We start from the raw sequence: 20,400 nt of genomic DNA, 5'->3' as shown, positions 1-20,400 counted from the left end.
GCTCCCTGGTGATCTGCTGCAGGGTGTGGCCAGCCCAAATGGGTGGGGTGGGGAAAAATGTCATGCCAGCCTCCTGCAGCTCACCCCTGCCGTGGCCAAAGACATAGAGGGGGGTTGTTTGGCTGCCGCTCTCCCTCCCCCATGCCAACCCCCTCCCGCTGCGACTAGATCTACAACGAGATGATCCGGGACTTGCTCAACCCGTCGCTGGGCTTCCTGGAGCTGCGGGAGGACGCCAAGGGAGTGATCCAGGTGGCGGGGATCACGGAAGTCTCCACCATCAACGCCAAGGAGGTGAGCGTGGGGCACAGACCCCGGCACGACTTTTAATCCTGCAGCTCCCCTTGTCTCCAGCCCCCTCTAAACACAGCCTCTCCTGGCCTCTAGCGTAGGAGCCTAGAGACTCGCCCCCTGCCTGGGTGCCAGGCCAGCGGAGCTGGGTCTGGAGTAGCCGTGGTTTGGCTGTTGGCCATGAGTGCCCTGCCCGGCAGTCCCCTCCTCCGAGTCCTGTCAGCGTGCTGTCCCGGCGCGGCCCCACAGCCCTCCCCTCACCTGGCGCGGTGCTGAAGTGACATCCTGCGAAGGGGGGCCACGAAACCCAGGGACACTGTTAGGGCACTGGTGGGGTGCGCACTGACCTGGCATGGCAGGCTGGGGGGTGGAGGGGAACAAACGTCCAGGGACACAGGCTGTATGTGCTGCAGGGGTGCCCAGCGGAGATGCGAGGCTGCCACGTGCAGCTGGGTGCTGGAGGGACTGGGTGGCAGAGCGACTGGCTGTGTCCCACTCTGCCCCCCTCTCAACCCGCCCACCATCGCCCTCTCGCCCCCTTGCCGCCCCGCAGGTCATGCAGCTGCTGCTGAAGGGGAACAAGCAGAGGATGCAGGAGCCCACGGCCGCCAACCAGACGTCGTCGCGGTCCCACGCTGTGCTGCAGGTCACCGTCCGCCAGAAGCCCCGCATCAGGAACATCATGCAGGAGGTGCGGGTGGGGCGGCTCTTCATGATCGACCTGGCTGGCTCCGAGAGGGCATCTCAGGTATGGGGAGGGGGTTCCGGGGGGCAGCCCAGCGGTGCCAGCAGCCGGTTGGTGCACAGGGGAGAACACTTCCACGCACTGTGGGGTAGAGGGGCAACAAGAGGGTGAATGTACAGCGATGTGGGCACATGCCGGGGTCAGGCTCTCGAGTGGGGTGGAGAGGCTCAGTCTGGGTGCTGCAGCAGGTTTTGTCCTGGGGACGTGGCAGTAGCGTGATGCATTGAGGGGACGTGGCCTCGTGGTCTGGGCATGGGGCTGGGAGCCAGGACGGCGCAGTTCTAACCCCAGCGTCACTGCGGCCTGGCTGTGGGGCCACAGTCGAGCCACGTTCCCTTGCTGCGACTGTGAGACAGGGCCAACGACCCTGCTCTGGGAGCTGGGGCTTTGCAGATCCCAGCGAGGGGGTCACTGAGGCCAGGAGACAGGCTCCGACATGATCAGTTGCTGAAGGCAGGGTTCAGGAGCTCCACTCAAGGGATGGCTCCCCCCAAATTGCCAGGGCCCCCCAAGTCTGTGGGGTGGGGCTGGCCCTGGCCCCTCCATGTCCTGAATGGAGAGAGAGGGAACTTGCAAAAGGCAGGACAAAGAACCCACCCCAGTGCCCAGGAAGCTGGGCAGGCCAAATGCATCCACCTTGGTCTAGGTCGGACATCCCCTGTGTGGTGTGCTGTGCTGCGGGTACACCGGCGAGCCAGGGCTGGACTAGCAGGGGGCAGTGGATCGGAACTGAGTGGCACCAGCACAGGTGGGTGATGGACCAGGGGTCGGTCAGGCCGACGGGCATGATAACACACATGCTGCCTCCCACTCGGTGTGCCAGCAATGGATACCTTCGGCCCCTAGAGACCGTGGTGATTGGCGCTTCCAGGGGGCCGTGGGTCAGACTGTACGTTTGATGGGCACTGGCAGAGCTGTGCGTGGGGTGCCCACGGCCGGAGTCACCAGCTTTGGGGCTGGATCAGTCCTGGGGGTAGGTCCCTCATGTGCCATGTTCCTACGCGACTATGTGTGCCGGGTTCGGCTGCAGCCTGTGCTCCCTGGGGCTGCGTGGGGGACTGGAGCCCTTGCTCCCGGATCCGCTCTGCCCACGCAGTCCTGGTGCCAGGCAGAACAATGGACTTCACCAGCTGGTGCTGCCCGGGTTTAGTCAAGCTCACAGCGCCCCCTAGTGCCGCAGGCTTGGGATTGGCCCTCTTCTAGACCAATCCCCGTTTCCACACTCCATGTACTGGGCACAGCGTGTGTTTCAGGGGGGCTCTGGCAGTTTCCCGCAGGGGGGCAGGTCAGATGACCTCGGCTTTCCCTTTCCCAGCCTGGACTCCTGGCTGCTTCATGCTGTAGCTTCGCCTGCGGCTTGTGGACAGGTGGCGCCTGCGGGGGCAGTGCAAGCGCCGGGTTAGGAGATGTTACGGAAGCGCTGCCCACAAGCCGTATTGGGTGGTGTTGTCGGGTCATTTGTGGGCACTGGGCTGTGCACACTGATTTGTTATCTAGGGTTGCGTGTGTGTTTGTTATTGTAGGGTTGCTTGTTTGCACTGGCTTGTTGGTGCTCAGAGCTGGGCTGTTGCCTTTGATTTTCTCTCCTTTAAAAAGAAAAAAGACCATTTAAGTAGTGGGGGGGGGCAATGGATGTTTCCAAACAGCCAAACACCCCTAGTCACGAGCGCTTTGCCAGTGGAGGAGTGGGACCCTTGGCCACGCCATGCTGCGCCATGCCCTGCAGGGGGTGCCGGCGAGGGCCCCAGTGGGAGCTGTTGTGTGGGTACTGAACCCGCGCCCTGAGCCGCGCCTTCCCCGACGCCCGCCCAGCCCCTGTCGCTCTGCCGGGCGTTGTCATGTCCAAGCCGACTCTTCCGTGTGCTGCTAGGCGCCTGCAAGCCGGGGGTGTGCTTGGGAGTGGCCATGCACAAAGCCCCGCGTGCCCCTCCCCCAGGGCTGGCCCCGAATCTCTGCCTCACACCCTTGCCCTGCCCCCACAGACCCAGAACCGTGGGCAGAGGATGAAGGAGGGAGCCCACATCAACCGCTCGCTGCTGGCGCTGGGGAACTGCATCAACGCCCTGAGCGACAAGGGGGCCCCCAAGTACGTCAACTACCGCGACAGCAAGCTCACCCGCCTCCTGAAGGTACAGCGGGACGGGCACCCGCCGGACCCTGGCCAGGGCGGGGCGATCAGCAGCACCTTGCAGTGGGCAGTTGGGGTGCAGGCCGGGGGAGGGAGCCCAGGGCTGGAGCACCCCAGCGTGAGTGACACGGCTCCAACTCTGCACAGTTCGGTCCGGCCCACGTCAGCCCGGGTGCCGTGCGTGCCGGGAGGTCGGGACCACCGCGGCGTGGCTAAGGGGCCAGAACAGCGCAGGCCCCTAGCGCCAGGCTGGGGGTAGGCAGACGGGCCTGGGCCCAGCTCGTTCCGGTTCCAGTGCCTGGGGCAGAGGCCTGGGGATAGGGCTGCAGCCCCCGGCCCTGGCGGACACCCAGCCCCACGATCCTCTGTCGCCAGGACTCCCTCGGGGGCAACAGCCGCACAGTCATGATCGCCCACATCAGCCCCGCCAGCAGCGCCTTCGAGGAGTCCCGCAGCACCCTCACCTACGCCGACCGCGCCAAGAGCATCAAAACCACGGTACTGCTGGCACCCGGCCCGGGGCACCCAGCGCCCTGCCCTCCCTTCCTCCACCCGGCGCCCCACCCTCTGTCCTCTCACCGGGCACCCCACCCTCCCTTCCCCCACTCAGCACCCCACCCTCTGTCCTCTCACCGGGTGCCCCGCCCTCCCTTCCCCCACCAGGGGCACCTGGCATCCTGATCCTCCCCCTTGCCTGGGCACCCAGCACCCCGCCCTCCTGCCTTCTAGGAGAGACCTGCCCCCCTTCCCCAAGAGCAGCCGGGGTGCAGTGCTGGCTGGAGTCACCTCCCCAACACGCTGACCCTTCGCCCCGTCTCCGCAGGTGAAGCGGAACCTGCTCAATGTCTCGTACCACATTGCCCAGTACACCAGCATCATCTCGGACCTGCGCAGCGAGATCCAGCGCCTCAAGTGCAAGATCGATGCGCAGGGGCCGCGCCCGGCCCGGGGCGAGCGGGGTGACATCCGCCACATCCAAGGTAACGCCGGCTGGGCCGGCCCTCCCCGCTGCCAGGCCCGTCACCGCTCATGGGGCACGGGCTGCGCCTGCCCCGATCACACTGCCCCACACCGAGCTGGCACCACTCCCTGCTTCCGCCGGAGCCAGGTGCTGGGCTCCCGGCCGCACCTTCTCCTCAGCAGAAGGCAGCTGGGCGGCCGTGCCCCCACCCTGCTGGAGGGCAGCTGGGCGTTGTCATGTCCAAGCCGGTGGGGGGCGGTTCTGATGACCCAGGAGGGATCCCTGCATGCCCCCATGCGTGCGATGCCCTGGGGACGGCGGCTGCTCTGTACGTGCCCTATCCGGCAGGAGGCGCCCCCGCAGTGACCAAACCCACCCCTCGTGTGTTACAGCCGAGGTGCAGCTCCACAGCTCCCTCTGCGACCGGCAGGAGATGGACCAGCTGCGGGAACAGCTGATCGGCGCCTTCCAGGAGCAGATGGACCTGCGGCGCCAGCTGATGGAGCTGGAGAACAGCTACATGGAGATCCAGATCGAGAGCACCCGGCACCTGCTGACCATTGCGGAGTAAGCACAGCCCTGCCCAGCCCCCACAGAGAGCCGGGGTGTCACTGGGGCTCCAGGAAACCTCCTCCCTCCCTGTGTAACTGGCCTACCGGGCTGGGCGTCTTGAGAAGATCTCCCTGGCTCAGCAGCCGGCAGGGGCTAGCCAGTATAGCCAGGTAATGCCCAGCCAGGTTTACTGCCCTGTCAGTGGGCGAGGAGCGCCACGTGTCAGCAGTTGGGCATAGCCAAGGCCCAGGAGGTTGCAATCTGCCAGGGGCTGACGCTCGCGCTCTCCCCTGGCGACTCCAGCTGGGAACAGGAGAAGAGGCACCGGGTGCAGAAGTGCAGGGAGGAGCTGAGGAAGGAAGAGAGCGAGAAGGATTCGGACACCGGGGATGAGCAGCCGGACGCGCCGGAGCCACAGGAAGTGAGCTCGGCCAGGGAGAACATCGCCGCCCTCATGGGGGAGCAGAAGAAGCTGCGCAAGCAAAAGGTTCCTGGGATGGGGGGGTGAGGGAGAGTTCGGGGGGAGGTGCTGTGGGACTGGGCTTTGGGGCCTGATGGGGAGAAATTAGCTTGGTGGGTCTCAGCCCAGGGCTGGGTGCCCCAACACACAGCCCACCCCTGCCCCACCGCTCGATTGGCATCAGCTGTTGTGACTGCCAGGTTTTGGTCAGAAATGGTCCGGGCTGGGATAGCAGGGGGGCTGCAGGTTCAGACTGAGGGGCACCAGCGGGGCTGCAGGTTCAGACTGAGGGGCAGAGCTGGTGGGCGGGGAGCCCAGGGCTGGGATAGTAGAGGCAGTGGGTTGGGATTGAGGGAGACTGGCAGAGCTGGAGGGTGGGGTGCCCAGGGCTGGGGTAGCAGGGGCAGTGGGTTGGGATTATGGGGCACCAGGAGAGCTGTGGGGGCTACAGCGGGTCAGGATTGAGGGGCACCAGCAGAGCTGGATGTGGGGCATCCAGGCCTGGGCTAGCAGGGGGCAGTGGGTCAGGAGGGGCACCGCAGAGCTGTGGGGAGGAGCCCAGGGCTGGGATAGCCGGGGCTGTGGGTCGGGACTGAGGGGCACCAGCAGAGCTGTCGCGGGGGGGGCGCCCAGGGCTGGGAAAGCCGGGGTCCATCTGGCCAGGGGTCCAGTCCATTCCATAGTGACCCCTGGGGACAGGCTGGTCATGTGGGCAGGCCCGTGACACGGGGCCCTGGGCTGCTCTGCACCCGCAGGCGGAGCTGGAGAAGCGGTTCAGGGAGATCCGCCAGCGGGGGCGGCGGCTGGAGGAGGTCCTGCCTCGGCGCATCAGCTCGGAGGAGCAGCGCGAGGTGCTGAGCCTGCTCTGCAAGGTGCACGAGCTGGAGCTGGAGAACACGGAGATGCAGTCCAGCGCCCTGCTGAAGGACGGCGTCATCCGCCACAAGGACTACGTGGTGCGGCGCTTCGAGCAGCACCGCAGCCTCTGCGACCGCATCATCCAGCAGCAGAGGCAGATCATCCACGGTGCGGGAGTGTGCCCCCCCTGGGGGCTGGGGGATCCTGGGGGGGCTCTGCGGGGTCCTGGCGCCCCTGCTGCAGCCGGCGCCGTGGGGTTGCATCACAACGCGACGATGTCGTGACGAGGCGAGGCTGGGTTGCCATGCAGCGGGGCTATGTCATGGGGATGCCACGTCGCGGCATGATCATGTCAACTCAAGCGCCCCCATCTCCTCCTGGCCTGGCCCAAACCCCTTCCCCCGGCCCCAGGCTCGCCTCTGGCCCAGGGACCTGTGTGTCAGGATTAATGCAGGGCTGGCTGCCCCTGGGTAGGTCTGGGGGTGCTCCCCTAAGTCTGTGACCCCCCACTTCCATCTACTCCTCTCCCTGGCAGAATATCACCTCTCAGTCCCGCACCACCTGGAGGAGCTGTATGAGATCTACCTGCGGGAGCTGGAGGAGGGCAGCCTGGACCGGGTTGCCAGCCTGGACCGCGTGGCTGCCAAAGCCCTGAAGGTACCTGTGGGGGGCGCTGGTCCCTCCCTCTCGGCTCACACCCCATGGGGTCAGGACATCACTCAGCCCTTTGGAAACAGAGCGGGTCCCTGGGTGCTCTCTGGGCCCTCATATACCCTGGCACAGGAGGGGGTGACCAGCTCCAACCCAGGCAAAGTGAGTGTGGCTTCCAGCCCCCAGATGTGGTCCCTGGGGGGTCAGCAGCACACACACAGTGGGGAGCTGGGGGGGCCTGGGTGTTGGTGGGAGGGGGGAATCAGAGAGCAAGATAATTTTCCAGGGGAGGGAGTTTGGGGCTAGAGGAAACCCCTCCATACTGAGCCCCCCAAAGGCCAATCCACCGGTGAGTGAAGGGCAGAGAAGCTGCAGCCAGCAGGCTGTGTCCTGCAGCACCCCCCAGGGGACCCCTAAACCGCAGGGCGGCTGGGCTGGACGTAACAGCAGCTGATTCCCCTGCAGGATACGTCTCTGCCCAAGATCCCCCACCTCCCGGCTGCTGAGAGCGCCCTGGACTCCGACCAGGAGAGCGTGAGGACGCTGGGCTCGGAGCACCAGCCACTGCTGCGGCGTGACTCCCGCAGGCAGGCCCTGCCGCCCCTCGTGCTGGACGCAGAGAGGTAGGGCCCCGCCTGGGGGCAGGAGGGGCCGAGCGCCACGCGTCCGGCCCAGGGAGTGTCCCGCACACGTGGGTGTCTGTGTTCAGGACCCAGCCCTGGGGCTCCGGCTGCCCGCAGATCCTGGGGGAGGCGTGAGTGACGAGAGGCTGGATGCAGCAGGTGGGCAGAGAGGAGGCTGCCAGGCCCAAAGAGGAAGAGCCGGCAGGGGGGGCGCGTTCAGAGCAAAGGGAACCTCCTTGTTGCCCCCCCAGCCACAGCCGTTCCCTGACGTGTGCGCCTGGGAGGAGAAATGGACACGATATCAGCAATGGTTTTGTTCATTTACAAAAGTCCTGTTCCCCCGACCGCAGTAGAAACAAACAGCAGCTGGCAGCTTCCTAGCTCAGAAACCCCCACGGCCGCCCCTCCTGCCACTCTGCGCCCGAGCAGCTCCGTCTCTGCTTCCCATCCGTGTCACGCCACTGCTTCTCCTGGCTTCCTGCTGCCACGCCCGGGCTGCAACCCCTGGCCTAGTCCCCACGTTTGCAGCTAGGGAAATGTCTGCCATGCATCTCGGCTCTGACCTGCCAGCTCCAGTTCCTGCTGCCCCACCTAGATAGACGGGCTCGACTGCTCCTCCTTGAGCCTGCGGTAGGGCAGCCGGCAGAGCCATTGGCTTTCCTGAGGTCTGGGCTTGGCTTTGGATCCAAGACTCCACCAGCAGGAGCCATTGGCCGCTTTCAGCACAACATCCCGCGCACGTGAATTCAGCACTCTCCCTCGCTCTGTGCCGTGTCTCTGCTCTGGGTGTGACGGGCGTCTGTCCCTCTCCGGCAGCGACCCGGCCCAGGTGTTCAGGACCAGCCCTCGGGTGCGGCAGATCAAGAGTTCGGCTGTGCTGACCCCGCCCCCCATCCACGTGAACGGCATGGTGACCCAAGAGGTGCGTGGGGCAGCGTGGGAAAGGCCCCGGTGTGGGAGGTGCCAGGGGCCCAGGGCACGGACACGCCTACGTGAAAGGCAGCGTTGACTAGTAGCTGGAGTGCTGCACAGAGCCAGGAGTCCTGGGGCTACTCCTGGCTCCGCCACTGGCCTGCTGGGTGACCTTGGGTAAGACACTGTGCCTCGGTTTCTGCCTTGTCAGCCTGGGCTCTTCAGCCCAGGAGCTCTTTGGGGCAGGAGCTGTTCTTCACTGTCTGTGCAGCACCCGGCCCGCCGTGGCTCTGGGCTCGATGGCGGTTACCGAGTGTGCGGGATTCATAACCGAAAAATCCAATGGAAACTCTGGGCCAGATGCCGCTCACGCTGCCTGGCGTCGGTCTGGGGTTGCTCTGGGTTTACTCTGGGCAGGGCTGGGCTCTGGGCTTTTTACCGCCTTTCTGCCCTGCCCTGCCCTGCCCTGCCCTGGCCGGTCCTATCCCAGCCCGACTGGGCAGGCAGTGAGTGCAGAGCGCGCAGGTGTTTCCTCCAGGCAGCGGCCAGACGCGCTCACCTCCCGTCTCTCCCCCAGTACCTGCACCGGGGGAGCCTGGCCAGCCTGGAGAGCCCCCCCAACTCCTCCCCGGACAGCAGCGAGAACTGCTCGGACGTCGCCCTGACGCGCAGAGGTGAGGAGCTCTCGGCGCGGGGTGGGGCCGGGTTGTGCCGTCACCTCCTCCTCTGGGGAAGGGAAGGCACAGACGGTGCCAGGATGGTGGCAAACGGCTCCTGCCAGCCACACTGGGGCCTCTTAGAGCCCCCCCCCCGAGCCCTAAGAGTCAGGGGCTTTGGGAAACTCGGGGTGGGGGGTCATGTCCTGCACGCTGCCCCCATCTGGGATGCTCTTAGGTTCGGTTTGGGGCCATCCCATCCCCAAGGCCCCCAGACTGTGGGGAGATAGGGGGCTGGGCAGGGAGGCTCAGGCCCCCAGCGTGGTACAGCCTACGACGTGTAGCGTTGCCTGCCCACGCGCACCAGCTGCAGTGTCTGGCCCAGGCTTTAGCAATGGGCCATCTCCCCTCCCCTCTCCACCCCCGCCCGCCTGATCCCAGCCATGGAGCTAACGCAGGGTACAGGGTAGCCAGTGCTCGCCCTCCAAAATGCTGCAGCAGAGCCCTTGGGGGACGGATCTCTTTCCTGACGTGGGCCGTCAGCCCTCCGGATGTTAGGGGCACCGCGGGCACAGTGAAGATGAGGCTGAGGGCACGATGCTTCCAGTTTGCAGATCCAGGTGGGGGAAAGGCTGGCGGAGGGGGTCAGGAAGGGCCCCAACCCCCTCAGATCTGGACCATGCGACTGGGGCGGCCCCCCGCCCTCACCCAGCCAGGTCCCCCCTCGCTCTCTCACGCCGGTGCCCGCTCTTCGCAGAGCGCAGGGAGATCCTGAGCAGCACCAAAAACATTGCGGTGAAGGCTGCCCGGCGCCGCTCCAGGGTGCTGGAGTCCGACCGGCTGCACCTGCTGGAGCCCATGAAGGAGCGGAGCAGCCTGTCGCTGTACTCCCTGAGCGAGAGCGAAGACCCCCTCTCCCCAGAGACCCCCGCCTCCCGGCGCCCGCCCTGCCCCGGCCTGCAGCATGCCGCCAGCGAGGACAACCTGTCCAGCAGCACCGGGGAGACGGCCTCGCGGGCCGAGGGCCCCTGCCCCAGCCACTCCCCCGGGCCCTGGCTCCGGGGGCACAAGGAGGCTGGCAAGAAGCTGGAGAAGAGGGAGGAGTCGCTGGACGGCAGAAGGCGGAAACGACGGTCCAGGTCCTTCGAGGTCACCGGCCACGGGGTACGTGCCATCCCCACGCCAGCCGATCCCCTAGGAGCTGCTCCCGGAGAGTCCCTTTGGGGCCAGACCCGCAGCACCTGCGCTAGCCGTGGACTCCCCAGGGGAGGGGCTGGGGCAGTGCATTTGGGGATGGGGCTCCCACTGCGGGAGCCAGGCGCAAGTCAGGCAGGGATGAGCCTGCGGCTTACCCCCAGTGCACTGCATGCTGGACTGGATAGTCTCCCCCCTCGTCTCCCATTGGCACAGAGCGGGGTGCAGGGGCGGCTGTAACCCTGGATCTGAGGTTCAGGGTTTGGGATCCAGGGCCCAGGGCTCTGTCAAGTCACCGAGCTGCCCCCTGGGCTGAGCTTTGCCCCCGAGCCGCTGTGATCGTTTCTCCCCCTCCCCTCCCCCGCAGCTCTCAGGACCGAAGACCAACGTAACCCGGTGCCACCCCCTCGAGAGCAACTCCGAGCACAGGATGGCAGCGGGGGGGCAGCCAGCGCCACACCCCCGGGCGCTTGGCAAAGCCAAAGGGAGGCTCCCACAGAGCCAGCATGCAGGTGGGTGAGCCTCGGGCTGGCTGGGGCCATGGCGCCCGGCCAGGGCTACCCACGCTGGCTCTGTGCCGGACAGAGCGTGCCCGGGCCATCGCAGTAACTCCTGCCAGGGCATCCCCCTCGGTGCCAGTGACAGCGTGCTCCAGCCCTTGGGCAGCCCATGGGCATGGGGTCCTGCCTCCCCGGTGTCCTGGCCTCCACTGCACGCAGAACAGGACCCTGGCTTGCTGGAACTGGGCCTGATATCCCAGGCTGGCACAAGTGGCCCTCTCAGCCCCTCCCGCCGTCAGCCACTGTGGCAGAAGTCGGGGTGCCCCAGGCTGAGCCCTCTCTCTGCTCACACACCGGGCACTACCCGGCCCACAGCAGGGCCAGCCGCTCCCACGCTGCCCTCCCAGCATCCCTCCACCCCACCTCGGGGGGCAGCCTCCAGCTCCTTCTGCTGGCCCCGCGGTGTCCCCTGACGCCGCTCCCAGACTTGGTGCCCCCAGGCCGGCAGGCAGCGAAATCCCCAGTCCAGCCTGTCCAACCCCTCCCCCAGGATGAGCTGCGTCATGGGCCCGTTCTCTGCTCCTCCCGCAACGAGCCTGTGGCGCTGGAAGGAGAGGACGGAAGCCAGGGACCATTGGCACAAGTTCCCCAGGGTGGGGAGCTGCTGTGGTACCCGGATCGGGGCCGGGCTCCGCTTTGCAAACCTCTTCAGCTTGTTTCCCTCTCCCCCAGGTCTGGGGGACCCAGCATCTCTCCCACTCGCCCTCCCTCCTCCCGGCAACTTGAAGAAAGGCCCCCAGCCCAGCCAGCACCCCCGCCTGAGCTACATCACGCTGAACGGCACCAACGCTTACGCCAAGGACGGCAGGAGCCGGCGCTATTGACGGGCTGTGGGCAGACAGCCCTGGACTGGGAGGGCCCAGCCCTCGGGGCGGGGAGGGCAGGGGCTTGGGAAGCCTGGCAGGACTGTCCTGGAGGCCTGGCATGCCCAGCTGCTGCAGGGACTGCTGCAGGGACTGCCGGGAGAGCAGGGCGCAAGGGGGCTCCTCTGGGTGGAGCCGGCGCAGGGCCTGGGGCCTGCAGGAGGAAAGGGGTTTACCAACGTGGTTCTCGTGGACGATGATTCTCTCCCTCCTCCTGGCTGCCCCGCAGCCCTGGCTGCTGGGGCCTGTCCCTTCTGCAGCCCTACAGACATGTTCCCTCTACCCCTCCATCCGAAGCGCTTAGACCGCCGCGTCCCCCTTGCCGAGGGTTACAGGGAGCTCCCTCTGGAGAGTCGCTTGGCTGGCGGCCAGCCGCCTGTTCCCAGCTGGTCACTCTGTTCACAGCTCCACGCCCCAGCTGCCGTGGGGCAGGTGGGGGCAATGGCACGCCGGGCATCCCGCTGACCCCGTGTGGATGGACGCCAAGCACCCATGCAGCTCAAGCCCCGCGGTTTGCTGCCCTGGTGCCTTCCCTCCGGACTGCTGGCCTCGCCCACCCCTCCCACTGGCCTCCAGGCATGGGCTGGGCTCAGGGTGCCACACTCCCTACGCACCCCAGAGCTTCCTGTGACCGCTGCCACCCATATACACCTGCCTGCTACCCCACCATGCCGGCTGCACTGTGCCCAGGGCTCTGCCTCCGCAGGTGCCCCATCACGGCAGGTCGATGCTGCAGCTCTCTGAGGCCGTGGGGACTGGTGCCCTGTCTGCACCTCCGACCTCAGGTTTCCAGCCCCCCGTATCACTCCCTTGCTCCCCAGGAGCTGCAGCTCCCAGTCCCTGGAGGGTCTCGCAGTGCTCAGCAGCACCCATCTGCTGGCAGAGTAACAGCAGGACTGGCCTGCCGCAAAGGGAGTGTGGCTGGAAAGCTCGTGGCCATGAATCCGGCTGGGGGCACCCCTGGCCCTCCCTCATTAAACCCACAGTGCGTGTGCACCATCAATAGGGAGTTCAGGGCCTCCCGGCTCTGCTCCCCCGGAGCCAACTGTGGCTGAGGATTGTCTGCGAGTGTCTTGTGGGGAGGGCAGGGGGTGCACCCAAAATGGTCTCCTGCCCTCCCAGCTCCTGGGGTGAGTGGAGGCAGGGAGGGGATCTCCCTGGCGTGGCCAGCAGGCAGGAGGCGTGTGCACCCTGGTGCTGGCTCAGTTACGCTGTAAATAAAACGTGTTGCCAAACTCTTCACCTGGCGGGGCCCAATCCTGACCTAGCGTGGCCAATGGGGCCTGCAGTGCTCAGGATCAGGCCCTTGTGTTGCAGCTAGGATGGCCCAGGATTCCAGCCAGGCCTGGGAGCTCTGCAGCAACAGGGGCTTGGGGCAGGGGGGCTCCCTGCTGGGCCCAATCCAGGGGCTCTCAGTGCCTGCACAGCACCCGGGTCTCGCCCATTGGCTGCGGGGCTGCCCTGGTCTCTGTGGGTATGTCCAGGGACTCTGAACCTGGGGTTTTTACCTGGCAACGTTTTTTATTCTTCTTGTTAAGGCTAATTTAAAAGTGATTTGTTGAGATTCTACGGCCCGATTCAGTTGTGCTTCTGCAGCCTTCGGTTGCTTGTTTTCCTTGTCTTTGGGGACGCTGGCGCGAGTACCCAGCTCAGTCCCGCTCTGATGGCCAAGCCAGCTGGCAGCGAGCCCTATGCTTGGCTCCAGCCTCTGCCACTGACTGTGTGACTTGAGCAAGTCATTTAATTCCGCTGTGTCTTGGCTGGTCACCTCTCCCTGTGTCTCGGGGCGGGGTTTGCTGGCGGGGCGCTTGATACCAAGGTTCTGGGTATAAAGGGTTAATAACTAGTACTCCCGGTTAGACACTAGCAGCCATGGCTAGCATGTGGCTCCAGAAGCCCGGCGATGGGAGGCGTTACACATGGTTATAAACAGCCTCTTGGATCCTGACAGTTGATTTAACCGTTAACTGAACCATCTGTTCATCATTTATTACCCCTCTGTAAATGAGCCTTCTCTCCAGGCAGGCCCCCTTCCCAGCTGTGCGGTGCTAGGCGACCCTGCCCAGTGTTTGCCATGTTCACTGGGGCATGAGCTGGGCCACGTTGACCCGGGTGTTTTGGAAGCAATTTGGGCTCAGCGAAGCTTGCCACTGTTCAGAGCCCCCACAATCGTGGGAACCGTTAGAACCAGAGAGAGGCGCCAGTCTCCAGGCAGGAGTCCCTGAGTGAGGGGCTCTGACCCGGGCTAGGCAGGTCAGACTGGATCATAATGGTCCCTTCTGGCTTTGGGGCCTGTAAGCCCCCGGGGCAGAAGGCCGGAGGTCACCCTGCTACCTGTTGTGAGCAGCGTTTCAGGGACATCCCGACAGAGGGAACATCCGCGATGCTACAAGACAGCCCCCCTGAAAGCAGCACAACCCAGAGACTCTTTTTCGGCTGTTTATTTGGAAGTTGATGTAAGTGGCATTTGTCTCCCGGGTGATGCCTGGGGCCTCCTGGACAAAGAGAAGCAGCTGGTGTCTGTCTGTCCGTCAGGTCCCTGGAAGGAGGAGAGGCGAACACAACGCATGCTGGGAATTCCCAGTGTCGGGCTGTCCCGTGCTGCAGCATGGGGGGCTCTGAGTGGCTCAGCTGGGTCAGAAGGTGCAGCAGAACCGGGGGAGCCGAGTGGGCGAATCCCTCCTGGGGAACGCTCTGAATTCCCTCGGCCAGCTCACTTACCCCCACCGGGGTGCCCTGCCCTAGCACTGCCAGGCTGGGACTCCCACCGTGCCGCCTGCCTTGGCCGGGAGCCGGGATGACTGGCCTGGAGGGACACCCAGAGAGCCAGTGATGGGAGAGCACGTGTGAGTGTCGGGTGGGGACCCAGCTGGTTCCCACGGCGGATCCTGCCAGTGCAGACAAGCCCTCCCTGCTCGAAGCCTGGAGTGACAGCGTGTGTCAGACCCTCTTGGGAGCTGGGGGGCGGGTGCACACAGTGGACAACAGAACTAGCTTTAAAAGGGGGGGGGTGGAGGTTGAATTTTGAAGGGAGACACTCAGGGGCTTGGTTTTCAGTGTCCTCCAAGGGGCGGGACCTCTTCCTTTGCCTGTATCCGCAGGCTCTGACCCTCCCAGCACCCTGAGAGCCCGGCCTGGGGGAGACGTGGCATCGTGGTCGTCCCCCGCCCAGCTCAGAGGGGCCCTGAAGTCGGAAGGGGTGGAGCTTCCCTTGCAGGAACATCTCTGGAAACAATCTCGCTGCTTTAATTCACTTCTATCTAGGAACCCCTCCACCCCCAGCTTTGTGAGTTCAGCGGTTCTCTGCGCGGGGCACAGGCCGCCCCCTCCAGGGTCCGGGCCCAGCGCGCCAGGCTACGGCGGTCACCCTGAGCAGCCAGTCCCCAGCACCTTTCCACCTGGCTACTTCCTGACCTTGATCAGCGAGTGGTAGACGGGCTTGACAATCAGGTGCAGGTGCAGGGAGTTGTCGATCAGGTACTCGGAGGTGCGCTTCTGCAGGTCGGCGTGTGCCAGGAAATCGGCCAGCTCGTCCGTGCTCTGGTGGAAGCTGTAGGCGTGTTTCACGAAGATTCGCCCCTGCTGCCGCACCCCCACCAGGACGGTCTTCTGGAAGCTGACGCCCGCGAAGTCGGAGCTGGTCATAGCCGGGGTGATCACCAGCCGGGGCCGCCCGTCCTCGATCCGGATGGACTGGATGGCTCCGGAGACAGAGTCTGAGTAGACGGGGCGCAGGCTGACGGGCAGCCAGCGCGGGGAGAAGAGGACGTTCCAGGTGACCCGCTTGCTGGCGTCGTGGTTGCTGGGGCCCAGCTGCGTTTGGAAGCTGGTGCTGCGGTCGTCGCGGGCCGGGTTGCTGATGACCCACGGGGCGCCCCAGGAGCCGGAGAGGTAGTTGCGGGGCAGGAACATGCTGCAGTTGACGTCGAAGTACTTGGCGAAGTGGAGGGGGGAGGCGGAGTGGAACTGGAAGGCCTGGAAGAGCAGGTCCTGGATGGCGCCGTAGTGACGCACCATCACCGCCGACTGCTTCTGCAGGTGGAAGAGGTGGCCGGGGGGGATCATGGCGTAGCGGATGGAGCGCAGCAGCTGCACCGCCACGGGGGCTTCGGGCTGCTTGCGGCCCACCCACTCCTCGACGGCGGTGTACAGCTCCAGCTCGCTGTGCAGCACCAGGTCGGAGCGCTCCAGCAGCAGCCCCAGCAGCTCTGCGCTCGCCGTGGCCCACTCGGCGCCACCCATGACGGCCGAGAGGTTCCAGGCCAGGAACTGCAGGCAGCTCTCCTGCAAGCCCACATCCCCGATCTTCACCGCGTAGTGATACCAGCCGACCACGTGGCCCTGGCTGGACTCGCTGGCCAGGTGGCTCTTCATGTACTCGGCCACCCCGCGCTGGAGCGTGGAGACGCGATATTTGCTAGCGAGCCGGTGCAGAGGGATGGCCTGGTGCAACAGGATGGAGATCTCCCCACAGTACAGATACCTGGGCGCAAAGAGTGACCCAACACCCCCAGCATGAGCTCTCCCCACACCTAACGGGGAAGGGCAGCTCTGCTGGTGCCCCTCACTCCCGACCCACAGCCCCTGCTATCCCAGCCCTGGGCTCCCCCCAACATCCAGGCCTGCTGGTGCCCCTCTCTCCTGACCCACAGCCCCTGCTATTCCAGCCCTGGGCTCTCCTCCCCCAGACAGTGCCCCACACTCCTGACCCACAGCCCCTGCTATCCCAACCCTGGGTCCCCCCCACCCCAGCTCTGCCGGTGCCCCTCAGTCCCGACCCACAGCCCCTGCTATCCCAGCCTTAGGTCTCTTTGGCATAATCTCTGATCTTTTAATAAACTATTGGTGTGGTCTAGGGCATCTCTGCCCAGCTCCCCGGTGAGGGGTTGACCCCAGCTCCCTGGCAGCATGGGCCCTGTAGCCCTGATGCCCTCCCTCCCTCTCTCTTCTCTCAGCCCCTCTGCCAGTATATTCCTGGCTCATTGTGTGGCTGGCATAGAGCTTGTCCGGCTCTCCCTGCGCCCAGCCTCTCTCCAGATGAGGGAGCGGTGCCAGCGGCCTGGTCCCCTGGGTGAGGAGATTCCCCCCACCCCACCTGCCCAGGGGTGTCAGTGCCCCCCTCCCGCACCTGCCCAGGGCAATCAGAGCCCCCCCACACACACACACACCTGATGAACTTCTCGAAGAGCGCGGCGCTGTCGGCCGGCTCGTACAGCGTCACCGCGGTCTGGTTGTGCAGGAGGCGCTCGAAGGCTGCGCTCTGCAGGGTCAGGAGCAGCTGGTGGGCGTGGAAGACCTTGACCTCGTCGGAGCCGGCGGTGCGCACCCGCAGCGTGGTGTCGCTGGCGTTGCCCTTCTGCAGCAGCTCCTGCAGCCGGTGGAGCAGTGCCAGCGAGTGGTTAAGGGTGGCCCCGGCGGCCTCGCCGCTGAGATCCGCCTTCTGGGCTGTGCGGGGGGACAGACGCTGAACTGCGGGGCCAGGGGCAGGGCACGCGGGGGCGCTCTTGGAGAGCGCGTGCCAGGCCAGCCTGTGGCGATGGGTGCTGTAGCACCTGGGGGCGATGGCTGGCGGGGGCTGGGAACGGCACATGGGGCTGGGGGAGGAAGGGGGCGGGAGGGGGTTGGGAGGAGGATGGGCACAGGGAATGAGGAGGGGTTGTGGGCACAGTAGTGGAGGTGATGGGGGTGCTGCGGGCAGGCGCGGGAACCCCCAACACAAAGTGCTGTAACCCACAGCCTCTCTGCACAGCTCGCAAAGGGCTCACGGCCCCCTGGCCCAGCCCCTCTGCGGTTCTCTCAGGTGAGACACAAACACCCCCAAGTCAGGCCTGGAAGAGACCCGGGAGTTCATCCAGCCATTCCCCAGCCCCGAAAGACTCAGCCCGCACCCCCCTGGTGCCCTGAGAGGAACGACAAAGAGCCATCTGTGACGAAGTGGGACTGTTCTTAATGTTTCCTCTGAATAGTGTGGGGGTGCCTCAGTTTCCCCTAGGCAGTTCTTAAGTATCTAGGTGGTGGGGTAAGGGTGTATGATCATTGCAGAGCCCTGGAGGGCAGGGGTGTCCAGGGGTCTGGACACAGAGGATGGCCAACACCCTGTTTCCTGGCAACTGATGGCCTGGCCCTTCCCCCCTGCAAGGTGAGAGCTAAAGGGTTGGAGAACAAAGGGATCAGGTGACCTCCTGGCCCGGGAAAGGGACAAAGCCCAGAGGAGAAGGGGCTGGAGGGAGTTTCAGTTTGGGGCTGGCTGGGACATGGAGTGAAGGACAGACTTGGTTGCCTGGCTCACTGCCCCCCCAAAATGGACCCAGCTGAGGGGTCCTGTTCTCTGCACCTGCAAGCTCTGTTTTAGACCATGTTCCTGTCGTCTAATAAACCTCTGTTTTACTGGCTGGCTGAGAGTCACGTCTGACTGCGGAGTTGCGGGGCAGGACCCTCTGGCTTCCCCAGGACCCCGCCTGGGCGCACTGGCTGTGGGAAGCGGACGGAGGGGCAGAGGATGCTGAATGCTCCGAGGTCAGACCCAGGAAGGTGGAAGCCGTGTGAGCTGTTTGCCCTGCGGACAGGCTGCTCACTGGAAGGCGACTGCCCCAGAGTCCTGACTGGGTTCATGGGGAGCAGTTCCAGAGCATCGCCCGGGGACTCCATGACACCATCATGACCCGTTCCATTCCTGGGCTTGGCCTGGGTCCCAGCTGGCTCTGATCGCAGGCCCTGATGCGGGTGTCGATCAGGGGTCTCTCATGGGGCAGTGGGAGGAGAAACCTGCCCTGGGACGTTATCATCTTGCTGCGGATTCGTTCTCCCCCTGACGGCTGAAGGGCCCCTTGCTCCGAAACAGCGCCTAGAAGATCAGAGTAACGTGTGTGCAGGAGGGCAGGATCCGAGCCCTGGCCCAGGGACACGCGGGGCTAGCTCAGGCCAGCGCAGGGCTGGCAGCTGGCTGGGAAATTCCAGGCCCGGTAGCCAGAGGCTACTCGACTCGGGGGCTTCGGTTCCGCTCCCTGCCGCACAGCTGAGCCCTTCCCCTGGGTGGCCCACTTGAGCCGCTGGGAACCCCCTTGAAAGAAGAAACGGCTTAAGCAGCTGGCCTGTTCCCAGAGGCCCCCAGTCTCTTGCATTTGGCCACTGGCTCACTGGCCACCCACCCCGTGGAGCGACTGGGAGCACGGCACACACTTCGGCTGCCCCCCAGCGCTGGCTGTCCTGGGTGCCGGGCAACCCAGAAGCCCGCTCCCCCAGAGGTGATCCCAGCTAATGGGAGAGGTTCCCCAGGCCCTGGCTACCAGAGCGGCTATTTGCTAAGCCCAAGGAGCTGGCTCCCAGCCACCCTGACTCTGATTCGCAGCCTGTCATTAACTCAATGAAAACGCTGCCACTTCGCTAAGGGGATGAATTAAACCCAGCTGCAGAGCCAAGTTTCACTTCACTGCTTTCCAGCAGCTTCCTGCTCTTGCTGCCTAGCCAGGAACGGAGGAAATGCCGGGCCGGGGGGAGGAATTGCTTCTTCAAGGGACGGCGCCCAGAGCTGCCACTTCTGGCAAACTCGCGCTGTTTGTGGATCCGTCCCGAAAAGCCAGCGGCGACTGGGTTTGTGGCTGTTATCCGGAGAGCAGGAAATGCCCCCAACTTGGGCATGGCCTCTGAGCGCCAACAGCAGGGCCTGTCACTTCTTTTGGATTCGCTCCCTCTGCCTGGCCCCCAGCCCCGTGGCACTGGCCTACGTGGCAGGCACGATTGCCTCAACTTCTCTGGAGCCGGAGCCGCTTGCACCCACTGTGAATTTGGCCCACTATTATAGCTCTTAAATCCACATGGTGGGCGGTTATCCTGCGGATTACCCTTCCCCGCACAGACGAGCTCCCCACTAAGCCCAACAGGGCGGGGATTAGCAATTTGCTTGCAAGCCAGGCCGGAGGGGTGGGGGGCTGTTCCCGTCCCACCGCAGCTCGGGGCCAGGCCGCTCCGTCCTGGCGTGGATTCGCCGCGCCAATGGGCCTAGCTGGGGCGCTAGCACCCAAGGGCGCCATCGGGGCATGGTCTTGGCTGAGAGCTGAATGGCCCAAGTTGCAACTTCAAGGTCAAGGTGGATGCCCCAGGCTCCGGCTGTTCTGTGGACCCAGAGCAGGCTTGGTTGTGCAGAGCTGCCAGCGCAGCCGCTTTCCCTTCCCCAGAGCGATTTGCTTTGCCCCACCCCGGCCCCCCACCCCCCATCAGTCCCCGGCGCTGCCCCCACTTCTCAGCGGCCTGGCGCCCTCCCTTACCTGCTTGGACGGGGAGTAAGAGCAGCAGCAAGGTGGCCCAGCCGCAGCCCCCTTGCCGGGGCACGGCCGGCCTGGCCCCCAGCAGCCCAGCCATGGCTCTGCCAGCACCCGGCAAAGGGAATCAGCCCTGCACTGAGCGGGTGATGTGCCTCCCTGACTCTTTATGTAGGACACTGACCCTCCCAGCCCTGCGCCATTGATTGGTGGAAACGGACAACAGCTGTTACCAAGGAAACCACTTCAGATGGTGAATTGAGTCCCTTTCAGCACGGTGGCGCGCCCGCCCGCTGGCAGCTTGTCCCCGGGGTGGCTGGGGCGCCCTGGGCCCCCCACCCCCCGCCAGCGCCAGGCAGCCTGCGCTGAAGCAGCGCGGGCCACGAAATGCCCACACGTGTGCCCACTTGATTCCACTCTCTGCACTCACCAGGCGTGGGCACGGCTTGCCCGGGCAGCCCCGCGGGCTTGGAGGGGCCAGTGCCCGTCTGCACCAGGGTCACGGGGCAGCGGCCCCATCGGAGTCTGCAGAGTCGCTCCGGATTTACAGCGGGGTCACGGGGACTCAGCCCCCTTGGAGTCAGTAGCCTCACTACTGAGTTACACTGGTGTCAGAGGAATTGGCCCCCATTGGATTCAGTAGCATTGCTCCTGATTTATACCATGGTCAGAAGGAATCGGCCCCATC

At 65.1% G+C, this 20,400-nt stretch overlaps 2 protein-coding genes across 4 annotated transcripts in view; one reads left to right on the top strand and one right to left on the bottom strand.

Annotated features, from left to right (window-relative positions):
- Positions 1-13,043, top strand: part of KIF19 (kinesin family member 19) — a 29,244-nt gene extending 16,201 nt beyond the window's left edge. The window contains exons 6-20 of one of the 2 annotated variants that reach the window (XM_074971009.1): positions 169-294; positions 845-1,039; positions 3,019-3,165; positions 3,540-3,662; positions 3,988-4,144; positions 4,518-4,692; positions 4,981-5,164; positions 5,893-6,163; positions 6,531-6,652; positions 7,112-7,269; positions 8,086-8,191; positions 8,759-8,855; positions 9,595-10,001; positions 10,399-10,543; positions 11,264-13,043. In XM_074971009.1, the coding sequence (XP_074827110.1) occupies positions 169-294; positions 845-1,039; positions 3,019-3,165; positions 3,540-3,662; positions 3,988-4,144; positions 4,518-4,692; positions 4,981-5,164; positions 5,893-6,163; positions 6,531-6,652; positions 7,112-7,269; positions 8,086-8,191; positions 8,759-8,855; positions 9,595-10,001; positions 10,399-10,543; positions 11,264-11,415 (2,565 nt within the window). In that variant the 3' untranslated portion in view covers positions 11,416-13,043. The remainder of the gene's footprint in view (positions 1-168; positions 295-844; positions 1,040-3,018; positions 3,166-3,539; positions 3,663-3,987; positions 4,145-4,517; positions 4,693-4,980; positions 5,165-5,892; positions 6,164-6,530; positions 6,653-7,111; positions 7,270-8,085; positions 8,192-8,758; positions 8,856-9,594; positions 10,002-10,398; positions 10,544-11,263) is intronic. The other variant, XM_074971010.1, reaches the window with a different exon arrangement.
- Positions 13,044-13,873: 830 nt separating this feature from the next.
- BTBD17 (BTB domain containing 17) lies at positions 13,874-19,896 on the bottom strand. 2 transcript variants are annotated; one of them, XM_074971014.1, is made up of 4 exons: positions 19,719-19,896; positions 16,623-16,899; positions 14,869-15,937; positions 13,874-13,993 (listed from the first exon to the last, which is right to left on the bottom strand). In XM_074971014.1, exons 1-4 carry the CDS (start codon positions 19,810-19,812, stop codon positions 13,895-13,897), a joined length of 1,539 nt encoding a protein of 512 aa, XP_074827115.1. In that variant the 5' UTR covers positions 19,813-19,896; the 3' UTR covers positions 13,874-13,894. The 2 variants fall into 2 exon arrangements, with proteins under 2 accessions (XP_074827115.1, XP_074827116.1); XM_074971015.1 differs by having other exon boundaries at positions 13,884-15,937; positions 19,719-19,893.
- Between the last annotated feature and the right edge of the window lie 504 nt (positions 19,897-20,400).

This window comes from Natator depressus, chromosome 14, assembly GCF_965152275.1.
Source record: "Natator depressus isolate rNatDep1 chromosome 14, rNatDep2.hap1, whole genome shotgun sequence".
Taxonomy (NCBI): Eukaryota; Metazoa; Chordata; order Testudines; family Cheloniidae; genus Natator; species Natator depressus.
Note: the sequence above shows the minus strand (reverse complement) of the source record. Positions and strands in the feature narration are given on the sequence as shown.